Source organism: Cuculus canorus, chromosome 1, assembly GCF_017976375.1.
Source record: "Cuculus canorus isolate bCucCan1 chromosome 1, bCucCan1.pri, whole genome shotgun sequence".
Taxonomy (NCBI): Eukaryota; Metazoa; Chordata; class Aves; order Cuculiformes; family Cuculidae; genus Cuculus; species Cuculus canorus.
The window spans coordinates 187,210,605-187,229,465 of NC_071401.1; the positions used below are offsets into that span (position 1 = coordinate 187,210,605).

Below are 18,861 nucleotides of genomic sequence, written 5' to 3' on the forward strand. Positions count from 1 at the left end.
AGCACCTGCAACCTTCACTCTGCAGCCTCCCACAGAGTTGCATGGGTTGTTCTGTGTTTTTAGACTGTTCTCAGACTTTGTGGCATTTACAGATCTACAGTGAAATATAAATTGTTCTTTCTACATATCTTTCTCCAAAAGGCAGGCCATGCCTGCAACTTTTCTTTCAAATTGCAGCTAAACTATCCTCCAAAGAAAATTTCTTGCATCACTATTTAAAATGGTAACAAAAGTAGTGTGAAAGCTAATGTAGTGTTACTTTGATGAACGAAACCATTTGACGTTGTTTTCCCTGTCCAGATTTTAAATTGAGAACATAAGGACCAATTGTTGTGGCACACAAAGTCTGTAGAGCTAGAGGTGGAAGTAACGGAAAAGCACATTCAAGTAAGAGTGTCAGCATGAGCTTCCTACTTAAATTCTCAAAGAGCTCACATTTTTTATTCTGCAATAAAAAAATCCATGGAATATTTCGTATAGCAAAGCATGATTGCGTTTTTGATTTTCTAAAATCTGCAAACCACTTCCTATATAAACTACACATTCAAGGAAGTTTTTTTTTTGGTTTTTTTTTTTTTTAATTATTTCAATATAGATAATCTGCGTTTATTATCACAGGCCAGGGAGGTTTGGAATCCAAGGGTGTAGCAACATCAATATGACCTCAGGGTACTGATACTGGAAGAAACATATCAGACATCACACAATTCCCAGGAAAACTGAATTAGCTCTAGCACTTACAGAGCAATGAGTTTCCTGAAAAGAATATACCCAGCTGTAAACGTTATCTCCACCTTACTGCCTTTTTTCAGAGATGTTTCTCCATTTACTACCACCACTTGCTTTTGGTTAAAGTCAGAATCAAGCATCAAAAAGCTAACTACTTTCAAGGTCTAACCGAGGTTTCCACATCATTTGGTACCATTTGCTGGCTTATTTTATCCTATATCGAAAAGTGAACTGTGCCCGAAATAAAGGAACTACTATGTCTACTATTTTATGACTTGTTTCCATTGCATCAGTCAATGGAATGAAATACTTACATGGCTGTGCATATCATCACTATGAATATTTTTCCACCTGGCGGTATGACAATTTCTCCAGTAACATTGAAATGCTTTATTGATTGTTCCACATCTTTTCTTTGCTCATTTTCTCCACTGTGTAGATATTCATCTTTCACCAAGGAAAAACTCTCTTTTGCCTTTGATAAATTTGTATCCTCAGAATGAATTCCTTCTGTAGCAAACAGATTATAATAAATTCTGTTACCACAACTGCTATGGCTAGCACAGGCAAGACTTCTCAAACAAACCTACACATCTGAGGAGTTACCACTCAGCATTCAAATGTTAACATTTAACCGTACCTGGAATGACTCCATTCTTCATAATAGATACATTACCCAATGACTCAGATGCTGTTCCTCTGCTCTCGTTATATGAATTAATTTCAGGTTTTGAGAGGCTTCCTTCGTTTATTGGAAAAGATGATATATACGTTTCTGGACTGTCCTCACATTTCTGAGGAATATGAAAACTGAACTGCTTCTCTTTCACCCATCCAGCTAATCTGCAGCTGATTAAGGACTGCGGTTCACTCCCTTTATTCCTAGAAGTAGTTATGTAAACAGTTACATAATCAAATGCATAGTTTGTGTTCTTGGGAAGCTTAATTTTACCTTAAGTCTAAGACAACTGTCTGTAGCAGGCTAGTTCACCATTATTTCAGAACTACTATCAGAGAGAAACTGCACTGCTACTTCTAACTTATGAGGACTAGGATGTCTGTTAAATGTTAGTATTTCTAGGTAATATCAACTACCATACAAAGCACGCAAAAAACAGAGTACAGAAAAAAGCTACGGTAACTTAAAATTTACTGGGTAACTAAAGCTTAGGAAAGCACAGCAACAAACAGAGTATTCAGATGTGACTTCATTTGAGCCTCTATGCCCAGATGTGTGCAGAAGGAAAAAAAGAATGAGAAAACACCAAAACAAAAAAAACCCTCAAGGATACACCAGCATTCTTCAACATCCAAGTTAAAAAGAAAACAAAAATAAAAATGTCTGATCTGCTTTTCATACATGAGTATGCAACAGTACTCATGTTCTAAGATTTTAAAGATGACAGTGTATCTGCAATTTGAATTAAACACGCTTACAATTAAAAGCATTTACTTTGATGCTAATTCCAAAAAGGATTCTATTAGGATTGAAAAAAAAAAAATAGGATTGGGACCCTCAAAGCCCTGTCTGCAAAAGAGATGCCCTGTAAAAAGACTATCCTAAAGTAATTAAATTAAATATGAAATTCTCTCTAATTCTCCAAATTTAGTATTTGGGGATTACTTGAAGAGCGTGAATCACAAGGTTCAAACATGACAGGCTTTCAGTCAGAAAGACAGGTTTACAGACTACAAAGTGACAGAAAGGAAGAAAGCTTAGAACCATCAGAAAGGCTTACTCTATCCAAATGATCATTCTTTTAGAATCCCTCTGCTTGAGGGTTCCAAAATTAGTCATTCTTGATACTTCCAACCCTCCTTTGTCTGTCATTAAGTCTTCGCAAGTCTCATCCAGACTGGCTTCGTTAGACTGAGATAGTCTGTAAAAATACTGGCAATTTTGAAACACAGCAGATATCCTTGATTCAACACAGGTTTAAGAATCATTATACCAAAGCCTGATCACAGTATTTAGAAAGAAGCAGGTAAGGGGTTCACTTTCTCAGCTACCTATACTTCCCAAACAATTACATTACATTACCTTTACTAATTTAAGCAGCAAATTAAAAACTACAAGCCTTTTCCCATCAGCACAATAAACCATTGTAAAACTTCGATACAAGACTAAAATTATTAGCTAGATAATCTTTGCTGAAGAGCTGAATCAAATGGCGACTGAAGCTGTTACAGATCTCTTTGGGACCTGAACCAAGACACAACAAAGCAGGCCCTTAGCAAGAATCCTGGTTTGCATCGGAGCTTAAGAGGTAAAATGATTAGACTGCAAGTATTTCAACATGAACCCCAAACACTCATTTATGTCTTCTGCTTACTGCTTCAACCTGAAAGCAGCAAACTGAAGAGGATTTCTTTTAAAAAAGCTGAAAACCAAAAAGCACCCTCCAAAACTGCTGTCACACATAGTGCTGATGAAAAAATGCCTATGAAACCCAAATCACACACTCCTCCCTGTCTGAGATGAGCTCTAACCTCTCAGTCTCAGCTATCTGTAGAAACCATTCAAAAATTGTTTCTACTCTACAATTAAGAAACTATTTGGTAAAATAGATTAACTCTAAAATCACTTGAAACTATATTAATAATCTCACAAATATTTACATACAGTAAGTATTCCTTAGTTATCTAATACAATAAAGTAGAAAGTGATTGCAGCTGTTCTTTATTAGCTACATCAATTTACTAGCAAAGCCCACTAGATGTCTCCCATTGCAGCTTAAGCTACCTTAATTTTTTAACATTTTCTGTATAAACAGCATCATTAAAAATAGGTCCAACTGTTTACAACAGATACCTGAAAAATAACTACAACTTAAGCAAACTGGATTAAAGAAACCTCCATTTTGCACCAGTTTTGCAGAGAATGGTTTTCAAACAGTAAAGTCCTCACTAAAAGAACATGGATTAGAGAAAATACAGGGTAAGAGCTTGAGCTTGGCATTTTTCTAACAAAACCATGCAAAATTCCTTCCTTGCATAACAATATCCCTGAGCTCAGCTGCTACTGGTTTTGCTTCTTTAGTAAGCATAGGCAGTCCCACCATCTGGAAAGGAAGAAAAAGCAAGGACTGAAACATATCACACTGATCTTCTCCATGATCTATCATGACTTCTAGTAAACTACTGAAGCATTCACATTTAACATATGCAATAAAATTTAAGCTTCATAATGATAATTCATCTCTAGTCATTATTAAGTGGAAGAAGAATTAAAGAATGAATATTACCCATCCTGGCTGACTGGCACCAAGCAGAGAGCTCTCCAAATATAACATGACTGACTGCTCTCTAACACAATCGTGTTCACTAAATCATGTCTACGAGGTGAATAGCCATCAGGAAGCATCAATGAATCCAAAGTGAAAAATATACTCTCATCTACTGTACCAATTCTTCCACAGATGCTGGAAATGCGAACCTGTAACAGTTTGTTACTCAGTGTTACTTGATATTATATGCTTAAGCTAGCAGACATACTATCACTCCATAGTTTTTTTCCTGCTACAGTCATTCTAGCACTAACAGAACTGTATTCTGACTTTTCAGTTATTCATGGGAGGTAAACATACAGCTCTAACCTAGAATCACTGTGCTTCTCTTTAGATTTAGAAATGTGAAGAAACACAAGTACTGCAGACAACCATAGTGTTCCACTGAAGCGCACGCTACTATGGGTACATTCAACTTACTCACGATGCATGACCTGCTACTTACCAACATTCATACTTCAATACTAGCAGTCACAAGAAATGTTTTTTCCTACACTTGACATGCAAATATTATTCAATAGATACACTTAAGTCAAATACAATAAACCCAAAATGGCTGTTTTTAAGCCAAAATACTTGGATAAATTGAAGCAAGCATACTAAATTCCACATTCATTACTTCCTCAAGAGTTTGAAAATCCACACATCCTCATTACAACCAATGTAACTAAAACAACAGTAAGCATCCACGTCAATAATTGACAGCAAGTCAGTCAGTTACTCTCCTTGTTCTAGTCAGTGTGCATACTTTTTCAAAAAGTTTTGTTACTTTAGAAATAATCCTATAAACAGATGAATCAATGTTTTCTTTTTTTTGTTTAGCAACTTAAACCCACCTTCAAAACCCCACTTCACATGATTTCTCTTGACAAAAGCAACGGACAGAACATTTACCTTGTCTACTCGCTTATATCTCAAAGGCTTTACAGCAACTGCTTCACTGTTCCATGTTGTTGTGTTAATAAAATATTTTGCTTCCACCCAGTCACCTTCATGAGGTTTGAAACCTATGTGAAACAGAACATTTCTCAATTTCAATTGTACTGATGACATTTGCATTACTCTTATACAGAACTAGTTTAAGTTAAATAAAACCAGCCAGAACAATTAATTATTTGGATCCATTGAGTTCAAGCTTCTCTTCACAATTCTTCCCCCAGTAGATTATGACAAGCTACATAAAATGCTACTGGAAAAATACACATGTAGCTTTTGCTTACACGACTGCATGCAAGTTATGCCTAGCAAGAATGAACAGCCAACTCTCTTAAACCCCTATGTTTGTTCACTACTTAAGTTTTATTAGAACTATTTGGTACATGGTCAGCGAGTTTATCAGAAAATATTTCTATTGTACATATGAACAAAAAATTAAGTAACAGCCAACAAGAAAGCCCCTACATACCTTCACAGACACTTTCCATGGCAAAAAATGTATTCCGATTAATATAGCCACCATTCTCAGAAAGAGCAGTAATATTGCCAATTAATGTTTTCATATTTATTTCAGAAGCACCACAAGTAGAATCGGACTCCCCCCAGGTATTCCAGACAGCATCCACCTATTAATACAGAAAAGTCCAACATTCAAACAGCCAACAGTTAGAATCCTATGTTAAACATATATTCCTACAATAAATACCAGAATTTAAACTGCTTATGGAAGTCAAGCTCCTTATCAGACAATTCTATACTCACCATAGCAATTCATTGTTGTATACGGAAAATATGACTAGCAAACCATAAGTAACTTCTCCTTTATGAAGTCTGCTGTGTGCTGCAAGACTGACAACTACTATAATTACACTTCCATTTGTCATATCTTTGTCAAGCTTCCCTTGCTTTGAGGCCACCTAAGCATTTTCTTCATTTGACTAGAGGGGACATCCTTCCCCCAGTGATCCAACTGTACACAAGTGGGACTAGAACACCAGCATTTCAGAGAGAAAAAAAAAAAAGTTTTGAGAAGCTATTTCTAAACACTACATGTACTTCAGACTGCCTCTCATTTGTTCCTCAATAATTTGAATACAGAAAAAACCCAAAGAGCTGTTTCTTACAGACTCTTTGCATCACCATGTCAAACACAAGTTTACTTGCTTAAACAGCCCCCTGCAGAACACAAACTACAAACCATCAACATATAGAAGTCATTTCCCTTGCCCCTCACATCTATGTTGGGCCAAGGATATAGCATCTCTGCTCTTAATTACTACACTTCTTACAACTGTGAGTTCTCTTCCTTGTTGCCAAAGCGCCACCACCATCATGGGATCAGAAGTCTCTACTCCACAGTTCAAACACTTGTTCTTCAGAGCTTTCCTGCTCTCTACAAGGACTGTCAGGGCCAGTAGGCCAGTAGCACCAGTGCCACTGGACAGAAGTGCTTATTATTGTCAGGCAAGAATTACTGACTCCAGATGGTATGTAGAGAAACTACACTGTTCAGTAAAGCAGGAGAAAGAGAGATATCAAATTCTTCTGTGAGGCTTATGAGGATAAGGATGTAGGAAAGCATGAAGAAAGTGTGCAAGGTATCTCTGCACTGATTAAACACACGAACGAATGATATGCCTGTGGACAACTCTTTCCATGAACAATAGTGTAAGCACACAAGTCAGACCATTAAAATTACAGCTTTTTTGTAGAAAGCCAAGTGTTTACAAATTCACCAAAATAAAGAAACTGAGAGGAAAACCAGAATAATGCAGATAAGGGAGCAACTGCAAAAATCACAATTCAGAAAAGAAAAAAAAATGCTGTACTGTTTTCACTTCTACATGAAGAACAGACACTCTGAAATAAAAGTGTTTTCTTAATGGATAATGTGAAAAAGTAACACACTGACCAAAGACTCTGCACAGTGCCATCTTTCTCTTACAAATCAGCATTTGTCCACACATGGAAAACAATCCTCCACTAGTCACACTCTTCATAAGTATCAAGAGAAATTTTACATTTGTTAAATATTATTACTACCTTTGTGTGGTGCAATTCTTGGAGGCACAGTTTTCACAAATAACACACACATTACAAAGCAAGAAGAAACAGATTGAACATTAACTGTTCTGTCTTGACTGCATGGATCCTATTCCAGATGCTGATGCATTATCCCAAAATAAAAACCAGTGAGGGAAGCTACCTCAACTAGGCCGCAAGTCCTTTTACAATGCAGATTCGCCTAGCAAAGGAACTGGCAAAGACTTCCACCCAAAAGCACTTGCTGAAAATTTACATAGTGTTGATGTAGAGACTCAATCTTGGCTAGGACACAGACAAATTCTATGCACCTGCTGTGGTGGCATAGACACCTATAGTGGAGCCAATAGTAGGACTGGTGATCTAACACCGGCACATTGCATTGCAGTGACGGCCATACTGTCCACTTTAAAGATCACTCTGTTCTTCAAACCAAGTGAAATGTAACCTCAACAACAGGTGTTCTAGTCCAGATCGGGTTATTTCAGAAGGCTTACAAAATACACTGGCCACTATCCAGCACATACAGCAAAACATCCCACAACTGCTAAAATATCCTTGTTGTTTTGGAGATCCTTATGTAGTTTCTCAGTCTCAGGTTTATGTATTTTGGAGTGACAACAATATTTCAACAGTACTGTGAAAGCTACCCATCAGAAGGAATACAAAGAAGGACAGCCAAGATGTAAAGTAATTTATTTTGTGACCATATGTGTACCAGCCAACACTGAAATTGCTGCTGGACTTCACAATATTCAGTTTTCATGTAGGAAAGTCACTCCACTTAAAAAGAGATAAATAAGGTTACCATACAAGACAATAGGGTTTTTGATAGCAAGAGAGCTGGTAACATTTTTCACTCTATACATGATTTTATATCATATAATAAAACTCTACCCACTAATATTCTATCTTCAGTTTTATTTCATCAATGAAACCCCACTGATTCCAAAATGAAATGGATTTGGCAAGAAAAGTTCCCCTGAAAATGTTGTATGTAACTGGAGTTCATTTCATGACTTAGTGCTGGTTTCTTACGTAGTTCCAATCTTTAATAGGAAACAGCTTATTTACTTTTGCCTTTAGGAATTATTCTTGTTGCTATTTTGAGTTTCAGGGAGGACAGAACAGAGAAAAACATAAGCATGCAAGCAACTTTTTAAATCTTCCTGAAATAAAGTGTTAACAAACAGATGCCTAACAAATCCAGATTAAAAAAAACCAACATCCAACCGAATGTTATCAACTGCTAACATCTCAGAAATGAGATCTTTAGTTACTACCAAATCAGCAACAGAGCTTGAAAAGGTCTATACAAATAACTCTACTGCTTTCCTCAGTAGTCTACAGGTTTCACAAATATTGAAAAGTGCATTTAAACCTCCAAACATTACACAGAGTAAAATGCATATAAAGTTACTCTTCTAGTATTTTTATTTTCCACCTACTCCTACTTGAGAAGTCACATTTCTAGACAATGTCATTTTGTCAGACATAGTACAGTTACTGCCAATTCAATCGTTAGAGGAAAAAAATTCTCAGATGTATGCATTTACTTTAGGCTCAAGTCCAGCTTCTAGAAAGTTTATCATGCACAATTTGTTATTTCAGCCAAAAAACTTGTCTTCCCCATTAGTCAAACTCGTGGACTATTATCACATTCAGAAGAAAAGCACATATATTACTGACAAATAACGATTACACAAAAGGCTTTCAGCAGACATCAAGGATCTTTGCATTGGTTTCCTATTCATAGGTTAATTGTGTAAAGGTCTTTCCCTACAATCAACAGCTATAGTAGCTGATGAAGTTAGAGCTTTTAATCCCAAGGAGATTTTTAAATTCAAGGCAAAAAAAGCTGAGAAACGCAATAAAACAAAATAACTTTCTAGACTAACACCACTTGTAGTGCCATGTGTTTTACAGAAGGCAACTTTCTGACAGCAAAGACAAACCTTTTCTTCTCCTTCATCCACTCAATCATACTCAAAGGAAGACCATGACAAAGAATGGAACCGTATTGTACTAAACTGCTCGTGAGGTCACTCACAAAGTGGACTATGATGGTATCTGGTTATTCTTCACAGAGACCCTACTTGCCTTAAGGGCAGCTCTTCAAAACCAAAGTATCATCAATAGGAAGGGTTAAATTTTCTATTATACTTCCAGACACAGATGTTTATGTGAGCTTTATGTACATACAACACATGCCTTCCACAATACGCATCCTTTTCTTAATTTTAATTAGATGTTTCATGAAGCAATGACACCCCAGCAGTTGTGTCCTGCACATCACAGGTACATTGTAGAGGCCTCAGCACCTGTATGTGACTCTCTAGCTTTCCAAGTGTTTAGCAGCTTTTACTGAGTTAGCCTGACCTTCAGACACCTGGCAAATTAAAACACATTAGTCAAATCTTGAAATTTTGAAGGGCATAAGGAGTGAGGAAAAGAAAGTACACCATGCAACCTTTCTTTTCATAGGCATGTCAAGGCCTCTGCTGATATTCAGGGACTTACTTATAAGCCATGAAGCTCTGTTCAAAAAAGAGTGCAGAGAAAAATCCAACTGCTTAAGTTTATCACCAAGAGAAGAGCCATGGCTAACAGAAGAGAAATAGAAATCAGAAGTAATCCCATGGTGACAGATGAAAATATTTTTCAAGGTGTTTCTCTGCCTACCTTAGTGAGAACAGCTTCAGGACTGGTCAACACATGAATTCCGAGAAGTGTACAGTACATTACCACAGAGCAGTATCAGTTACAACTGTAATTCACTACTAATATATGCCACTTGGTACCAATGGATCTACTGAAAGTGTCAAAATAGTACAAACTCACTTCCACATGACAGTTGGCAATGTATGGACACTGCTGGCAGCTGACCAAAGTGCCTCTGAAGTACCAAAATCAGGTTGGTGAATAAAAGAAAGGCATAAAGAATAAGAAACACTATATGCTAATCAATGCAGGATTTTAACCTCCTTTCCGCATTTATATATCATTTGCTCACTTAACATACCAACAAAAAAATTCTTCAATACAGTAACTTACATTTTTATAGAACCTGCATAATCAGAACTCTACTAAGAAGATACTTGATACATTAGAATGCTTCAGCTAATCATCACCCTCCTATCACCCGAAGGATAACAGCTGAAGCCACTGTTTGCTGATTACGTTCTTTATAGACCGTATGAGTTGATAAGATGCTTAATTATAAAACATCCATTTACTAGAAAACTCAAGCTCACCTTTAAACTAGTCACACTGATTTGTTCTGTAAAAGCAGCTTAAGCTTTGGCTCAGAGTTGTGCTCAGGAAAAGTTTATTATATGAAGTACACTAGTTAAGTGCTGTACTTCAAGTACAAAGCAGATAAGCCAAGCAGATACAAGCCAAGAAGATGGGTTCCATAGTACTCTGTTATCAACTCCATCCACACTGCTATCTACCAGTCTTTGAAGCGCCAGTCATATTTACATGATATCTAAATGAAGAAGAGCCACTTAACTCTGCTTCTTAGCAAATTATCACAGGCACCTGAGAACTGAGCTTATACGATTAAAAAAATTACAGTAAAGTTGTGAAAGTGTATAATCAAGCTTGAAGTAGGTTTACAAATGAACTGTTAAAAGCAGGAAAGGTACCAGTATCTTCATTTTTATAAACTTCCATGACATAAAGTTGATGATTTTTTTTACAACACGAAGTTTTAAAATTTATGTTTTTATTCAGTTCTATGCAAAAAGAGTAAACTCGCTGCCATGTTTTTTAATTTCTTATCCATATATATCAATAACATAAAACTGTCTTCGAAAAAATTAATACACAGAGAATAAAACTGGATATGATTTAACAAATTGATATAATTATCTCAACCTATACTTTCACATTCACTGCAACTACACCTATATTCACAGAATCGGTATTAAAGGAACACCACTTTAAAGGAGATCAAATAAAATAATAAAAAAATCAAAACAACTTACCCCCAACTAGGTGAAGTACTGGCAATTTCTCCTATTTTGTAGAATTCGGGAGGCTAAAGCTATAGTAACTTCCAAAAGAAGGTCTCAAGAGATTTAAAGAGAAAAGCGAGGCTACTATTTCTCTTCACCACTTACCCTGATGGCCTTCAAGCCACCTGACGTTTTATCCTCTTCAACAATGCAAGTAACTTCCTGTCCAACAGTCAGCAGCGTATTTTTTGTAACAGCATCCCTTGTGAAGATTATCATGTCATCTATCATCCCATAATCATGGCAAAGTCTTGTCACTACTCCTCGTATGGTTTTTAATTTGTCACCTGCATCCAGAGGAAAAGCATTGGCATAGAAACACTATTCACTTACAGAACCATGCAACATGTAATGAATGCTACTAAAAGTGCTACCCCTTCTATCAAAAAGTTGCAACTAATTAGATTCACATATAAGTTTTCAAGTGTTATGGCAAATTACGGTTTTGACCAATCAAAAAAGCTAGTTAAATACAAAGTACACTGCAAAACCAACATTCTTTAAGCTGCGTGAAAAAAATCACATAATATCTCAGCTTGGAAGGGACCCACAAGGATCACCAAGTGAAAATCCCTGCTCCTTGCAGGGCCACCTAAAACTAAACTGTTCGACTAAGAGCACAGGTGCTCCTTGAACTCTGACAGGCTTGGTGCCATGAGAACTGCCCTGGGGAGCCTGCTCCAGTGACTGATGTGCCCAGTGAAGAACCTTTTCCTAACGGCCAATCTGAACCTCTCCTGATGCAGCTTCATTCATTTGTGTCCTATTGCTGGTCACCAGAGAGAGGAGTTCACCTTCCCCTCTGCTGTGCTCTTTGAGGAAATTGTAGACTACAACGCGGTAACCCCTCAGCCTTCTCTTCTCTAAGATGAATACATAAAGTGACCTCAGCTGCTCCTCATAAGTCTTCCCTCAAAACCTTTCACTATCTTAGTCTCTGGACACAGTCCAACAGCCTGACGCCCTTCTTGTGTCAAGGTGCCCAAAACTGCACACAGTACTCATGGTTGGGCTGCACCAGGGCAGTGTAGAGCGGAACAATCACCTCCCTCACCCTAACTATGCAGTGTTCGATGCATGCCAGGGCATGGTCGGCCCTTTTGGAAGCCAGGGCACACTGTTGATTCATATTCAACTTGCCATCAAACCAAACTCCCAGACCTCTTTGTGTAGGGCTCCTCTCCAGTCTCTTGCTCCCCAGTTTCAAGGTACAACAAGGATTACCCTGTCTCAGGTGCAGAATCCAACACTTCAATACTTATATTATATGTATTCAAATACCTTGAAAAATCTGAGATCTAAAAAATATTTACAAGCTAAACAGCTTCTCTCAAACGCTCTGGGCCAACAACTATTTTCAAGATTTTCTACAACAACAGAAATTTCTCAACCATGTTTGTGTAGGGAGTCCAATACATTTAAGATTTCCATATTGAAAAAGCTAGAAAAGTAAACAAGCTATACAAATTTGTTCTTCAAAGTTGTTTATATAACATAGTTGTTATACTCATCTTGACTGAGATGTAGTGTTTTTTCCCTGGAGACCCAGGAGTTTCAAGACTTCTGAACTAGAAGTACTATCTACTTACATAGCACAAAAACGTTCACTGAACAGCACTGGACTACAACTTCAGGCTTAAAGCTGAATTAAGTACGCTAGTTTAGCATATTAACATTATTAGCTACACTCACAATCAAGACTACTACTACAGTAAGTAATCTTTTTTGCTTTCTGTATCCATAAATATGGAAAACCACTTTTTACTACATTGAACAACGGTACCAAAAGCGCCTAAAACATACACCATTTTTGGAGCCTTAAAACATCACTGCTACATTATCATCTCCATTCTACAGCCCCAGGAGGATGAAAGAGGTTTATTTATAAAGACAGGAGCACAAGGAAAAGCCTAAAACATTCATCACCCATCACCACCACATTCCTCTTGCAACTCACTCCATACTCTAAGCAGCAACAGTAACCCGTCCTACACAGGAAACAGAGCAAAAAAAGTACTACTAGCAATACCAGTGTGTACTCTTAAGTCAAAAAGTTGCCTTCTTTTCCCTATTTCACAGAATCATGGAATGGTTTGGGTTGGAAGGAACCTTACAGATCTTCTAGCCCCAACTCCCCTGCAAAGGACAGGGACACCTCCCATTAGCTCAGGCTGCCCAGGGCCCCATCCAACCCAGCCTTGAACACCTCCAGGGACGGGGCACCCACAGCTTTCCTGGGCAACCTGCGCCAGTGCCTCACCACTCTCATCGTGAAAAATTTCTTCATTATATCTAATATAAATCTACTCTCTTTAATTTTTAAAGCCGTTTCCCTTTCTTCTATCATTACATGCCTTTGTAAACAGTCTGTTCCCAGCTTTTTTCTAGCCCCTTCATGTACTGGAAGGTAGCTATAAGGTTTCCCCAGAGCCTTCCCTTCTCCAGGCTGAACAAGCCCAACTCTCTCATTCTGTCCTTGTATGTGAGGTGCTCCAGCCCTCTGATCATTCCTGCAGCCTCCTCTGGACCCGTTCCCACAGCTCCATATCCTTCTCACATTGGGAATTACAAATTTCTGTTTAAGAAGGCAGATCTTCCCTGAGTCCCACTCTGGCGGCCCGGAGCCCATCGAGGCCCCGAGGCTGCACGCAGGCACCGCCTCTGGCACTGCAAGCCTGCAGCCGGCCCAGGAACTCCTACCTGAGGCCGCCCATCTCTCCTCTCCTTCCTCATCATCTACGCGTCTCCAAAAGTAGGAGAGCACCTTAGAAAAAAGGCCGAACATCGCTGAGCGCCCAACACCCCGCGGCGATCCCCCCGCGCCTCGCTCGCACAGCCCCACTTCACGCGCGCCCCCGAGGCGCCCCCGCCCACTCAGGCGGGCCGCCCCAGGTCACGTGACCGAGAGCACGCCGCGTGCCGCGGGAAGGAGAGGCGCGGACTGTGTAGCCTTTTCGGCTGCGGGCGCGCGCACGCGGGCTGGCGAACGAGTGGCTGAGTGCACACTGTGGGAGCCTGCGCGCCTCGGGCGTGGCATCACGTGAAGGTCACGTGAAGGCCGAGCTCTCGCCTAGGGCGGCTTCGCGCCTTCCATCAGCGGTGGTGCGCAGTACCGCCTTGCCCCGCCATGCCCTGCGTTGCCCCGCCATGCCCTGCGTTGCCCCGCCATGCCCTGCGTTGCCCCGCCTTGTCGTGTCCTCCTGTGAGGAGCTCGCCCTCCTCTGCTCCCAGCTCCAGGGACAGTCATAGAATGATAGAATCACTAGGTTGGAAAGGACCCACTGTATCATCGAGTCCAACCATTCCTAACAACCCCTAAACCATGCCCCTCAGCACCTCATCCACCCGTCCCTTAAACACCTCCAGGGATTCAACCCCCTCCCTTGGTAGCCTATTCCAGTGCCCAATGACTCTTTCCATGATTTTTTTTTTTCCTGATGTCCAGCTTGAACCTCCCTGGTGGAGCTTCAGGCCATTCCCTCTTGTCCTGTTCGCTGTCACTTGGGAGAAAGGCCAGCTCCCTCCTCTCCACAACCTCCTTTCAGGTAGTTGTAGAGAGGAATAAGGTCTCCCCTCAGCCTTCTCCAGGCTAAACAACCCCGGCTAAACTCCAGGTTAAACAATGTGTGTGCCTGGCTTCTCGATTGGGTCCGCTGGCAGAAAGGACGATGAAGTATGTCCTTTGGTAGGGCTTCAGGGCAGCAGGGCTTGAAGGGAGAGAATCACAGAAAAGTGGGATTGAAAGAGACATCTAGAGCTCTTTGAGTCTGACCCCATGCTAAAGCAGGGTCACCTACAGCAGGTTGCACAGCAACATGTCCGAGCAAGTTTTCATAGAATCATAGAATCGCTAGCTTGGAAAACACCTTTGAGCTCATTGAGCCCAAACCTACCTGTCCACTAGTAAATCATATCCCTGAGGACTTCATCTACCTGTCTTTTAAATACCTGCAGGGATGGTGACTCGACCAGGGCAACCTGTTTCGTCACTCTCACAGTAGTTTTTCTTCAGGTGGAAATTCCTGTGTTCCAACTTATGCCCATTGCCACTTGTCCTGTCTCTGGGCACCACTGTAAAGAGTCTGGCTCCATCCTCTTGACACCCACTCTTTAGATATTGATAAACATTGATAAGATCCTCTCTCAGTATTCTGCAGGTTAAACAGAACCATGTCCCTCAGCCTTTCCTCATAAGAGAGATGCTCCAGTCCCCTCATCATCTTTGTGGCCCTCTGCTGGACTCTCTCCAGTAGTTCCTTGTGTTTCTTGATCTGGAGAGCCCAGAACTAGACACAGTACTCCAGGTGTGGTCTCACTCAGGCAGAGTAGTGGGGGAGGAGAACCTCCCTCAACCTGCTGGTCACACTCTTCGTAATGCACCTCAGGTTACCATTTGCCTTCTTAGATGCAAGGGCACATTGCTGCCTCACGGTTGGTCTACCAGGTTTCGGAGATCCTTCTCCACAGAGCTGCTTTCCAGCTGGTCAGCCCCTAACCTGTACTAGTGCCTGTTTTGTTAGCTCCCAAAGTACAGGACTCTGCACTTGCCTTTGTTGAACTTTATTAGGTTCCTCTCTGTCCAGCTCTCTGGTCTCTGTAAACATCAAATATGATGAAATGTGTGGTTACCACAAAAAGCTTAAAGCAAAGAGATGTGTGCAGCCTATTGGTTGCTGGTGTTGCTGTCTGGAATTGTGGTCATGATGTATGACAGGTTTTCTGTGTTTCAGTAAGCAAGGAGTCCAGAGCAGGCAAAACTCACATGCAGGCCGCTGTCTCGCCTAGGGTGGAGGCTCTTGCTGTGCCTCTGTGCTACTGGAAATAACTCAGATATGTAGTCTGTCTGATGTGTTAAAGTGGAGTACGTGGGAGAGTATACATGTGCAAATGGCAATTGCTATAATCTTATCAAAATGATAGAATAAACTCTTGAACATCATAAACTTCGTTAACAGAAAAAAAACCAGTATTTATAAACAACATTAATATCATTAATGTAGCAGCTTCTGTGACTCTTGGCGAAATAAAATTTTACTGTTTCTTATAATTTCGATAGTTGATATTTTTACCAGTCCTTTTCATGCAATGCACTTTAGGTATCTTGTATAAACCCCCTTTAAATTTTGATTACCAAGTAGTGTTTCACAAAGCATTGTTTTGGAGTTGACAAGCTCTGCATCCCAGTAATTTCAATGGAAACTGCTGCATAAGACTGTTACAGATGTTTTCATGAATTTGGGCAGAGCAAGGTATACTTCTGTGGAGAACTATTCTGTGGCTGTTGTAGAAAGACAGAATAGTCTGTGATTAGATTCTGAGACTAGAGCATCATTTGTCTCCAGCAACCTTGTTTTCTACACATATGGTTAGCTCAGCATTATTTGGGCAAAGAAGGGCTAGAAGTGCATTGCAAATTGTTTAACACTTGATAGAGTTCTATACAGTTCCCAGACTGAAGAAATTCTGGTTACCAGTAGTTACAGACAGGTTCCAGTCTCTCACTCTGAAGTAACTGAGGTGATGTTCTTCAGAGGAGCAATGCACATGAGTGTCTGTAGTCAGTGATCTTTTTAGGTAAGTGCTGAGGGAGTGACAGCCTCCACTTTTACATACATTGATTTAAAGCACTTTAGCTACCATTTTCTTTCACTTAAGATTCCTGTGCAGTGCAGGCAGAGGAGTGTTGGTTGGCAAAAATGTGATAGGTGAAGGATGTTTTACTTCTGGAGGGAGGGAGCATTCAGTCTGGATATCCTTTAAAATGCTGACATGATGTGTTTATGACATCCAGTGTATATATACTGATTGAATGTATTTAAACTCTTCAGATGATGATTCACGTGAAGGACTAAATAAAAAGAAGTTTATATTACGCTAGGGGAGCAAGACATCCCTTTGAAGGCATTAGGCCTGCATTTTGCTCTCGGTTCAGTACATGCTCCAAGAAATGAGCTGGGAAACAAGGACTGAGGAATTGTCTCCAGGGAAACAAAATACTTCAAAAAGATGATTTTAAAAGAGCTGAAAATATTAAACAAGAAATACAAGTAATGAGCTAAAATAGTGTAGTTAAATATTATGTGAAAGAATGCATGGGTAGTACAGCTAATAAAAACTCGTCATAAGAAGGAAGGGTTGATCAGCATGGTAAATATGAATTTCACTAGAGCTGCAGGTGCTGTGGTTTTTTTGTGTTTAGATTTTAGAACATGGGTTTAGCCTGGGTTCAGTGCTAGGGAAAATGGTCAAGGCAGAATGCTTTTGTATTAATGATAGATACAAAAGTAGGACTATAACAAGCTTATGTACCTTTTTATCGTATTATCCCTTGGCAGATAAGTTGTAATTGTCAATCTGTTTTTTATCTTTGGTGGTTACTGGGAGGGATGCTCATGTAGCACAGCCTTGGCAAATGACTGAGTATCTGTTATACCAGTTTCTGGCATTCTGAACTTGTTCAGTGGTCGTTTCGGTGATAAAAGGAAATAGTTCTTCATAACCTCTCACAATTCGATTTTATTGTCATCCTTGATATAGTTTGGCTTAACTTAGAATAAAGAGCACTTAATTGTAAGTCCTTTTAAGGTGCTTCTGTTGGCATTGTTACATTTCCTGCAGTCCTTTTTGTAGGTCTCCTATGCACTCCTCACAATTAGAAGGAATCTTTTTGTACAGAACCTTCATACTTTATATAGTGTGAAGGTCTTGGCCTGTGACTTGGGCTCTGGCTACCAGATCTTTCCTTTTGGTTGTTCATACACAAAAATGGCCCAAGACTTTTTGTGGAATCAGGAACATGAAATGAAAGGAGCCTAAAATAAGGGCCCAATAAAACTTTCAGAGTAGAAACTGAACAGTGAAGTTTAAGTGTTTTCTGTTGACACTGATGCCAAGTGAAAAGGGTATAGTAATTGTGTGATGAACCTCTGTGCAAAAAAGTAAAATGGCAAATACTGAGAAGTGCACAGGGAAGAAGGGAGAGGGAATATCACCACAACCAGGAAAAACACTGTAGTGCTGTGCTTGAGAGAGGGAGCTTTCAGGTACAATACTGGCTGAAAAAATCAGAATTATGAACAAAAATTTTGACACTTTGAACCCTGCTCTATTCAGTGGCAGAGGACTTCCCAAATTCTTTTTGTTCAAAGACACTAGATTGAGTAAATACCTGAATATCTTACTGATTTTGTGTAAAAACTAAGCTGATCTCCCTAAATTGGTCAGAAGGGATAAAATATGATCCTGTTTTATATACTAGCTATTGTGATTTGTTTGAGCAAACCAGCATTTAGCATTCATTGAAAAAAAAAAATGTGAAGGAGTCTCAAACACAAATACAAGCTGGGCGGTGAATGTATTGACAGCAGCCCTGACGAGAAGGTTTTGGGGGTGTTGATTAATGAGAAGCTCAACATGACTTGGCAATGTGCCCTCACAACTTAGGCCAGCTGTATCCCGGGCTGCATCAAAAGAAGTGTGGCCAGAGGTCAAGGGAGGTGATTCTCCCCCTCTACTCTGCTCTCATGAGACCCCACCTGGAGTTCATCTCTGGGGCCCCCAATGCAAGAAGGGCATGGAACTGTTGGAGTGAGTCCAGAGGAGGGCCACAAAGGTAAGCAGAGAGATGGAACACCTCTCCTATGAAGACAGTCTGAGAGAGTTTGTCTTGTTCAGCCTGAAGAAGGCAAGGCTCCAGGGAGAACTTACAGCGGCCTTCCAGTACATGAAAGGGGTTACAGGGAAAGCAGGGAGGGACTTTTTACAAGGGCATGTAGCAATAGAAGAAGGTGGAATGGCTTTAAACTGAAAGAGGGTAGATTTAGATTAAATATAAGGAAGAATTT

At 39.8% G+C, this 18,861-nt stretch overlaps 1 protein-coding gene across 1 annotated transcript in view; it reads right to left on the reverse strand.

The window, feature by feature from the left end:
- MOV10L1 (Mov10 like RISC complex RNA helicase 1) overlaps positions 1 to 13,842 on the reverse strand; it is a 36,501-nt gene extending 22,659 nt beyond the window's left edge. The window contains exons 1-8 of the mRNA XM_054062798.1: positions 13,718 to 13,842; positions 11,123 to 11,304; positions 5,422 to 5,578; positions 4,911 to 5,023; positions 3,975 to 4,165; positions 2,469 to 2,609; positions 1,406 to 1,611; positions 1,044 to 1,239 (exon numbers count right to left, since the gene is read on the reverse strand). Coding sequence (XP_053918773.1) covers positions 1,044 to 1,239; positions 1,406 to 1,611; positions 2,469 to 2,609; positions 3,975 to 4,165; positions 4,911 to 5,023; positions 5,422 to 5,578; positions 11,123 to 11,304; positions 13,718 to 13,802 — 1,271 coding nt within the window. The 5' untranslated portion in view covers positions 13,803 to 13,842. The remainder of the gene's footprint in view (positions 1 to 1,043; positions 1,240 to 1,405; positions 1,612 to 2,468; positions 2,610 to 3,974; positions 4,166 to 4,910; positions 5,024 to 5,421; positions 5,579 to 11,122; positions 11,305 to 13,717) is intronic.
- Positions 13,843 to 18,861: the final 5,019 nt, after the last annotated feature.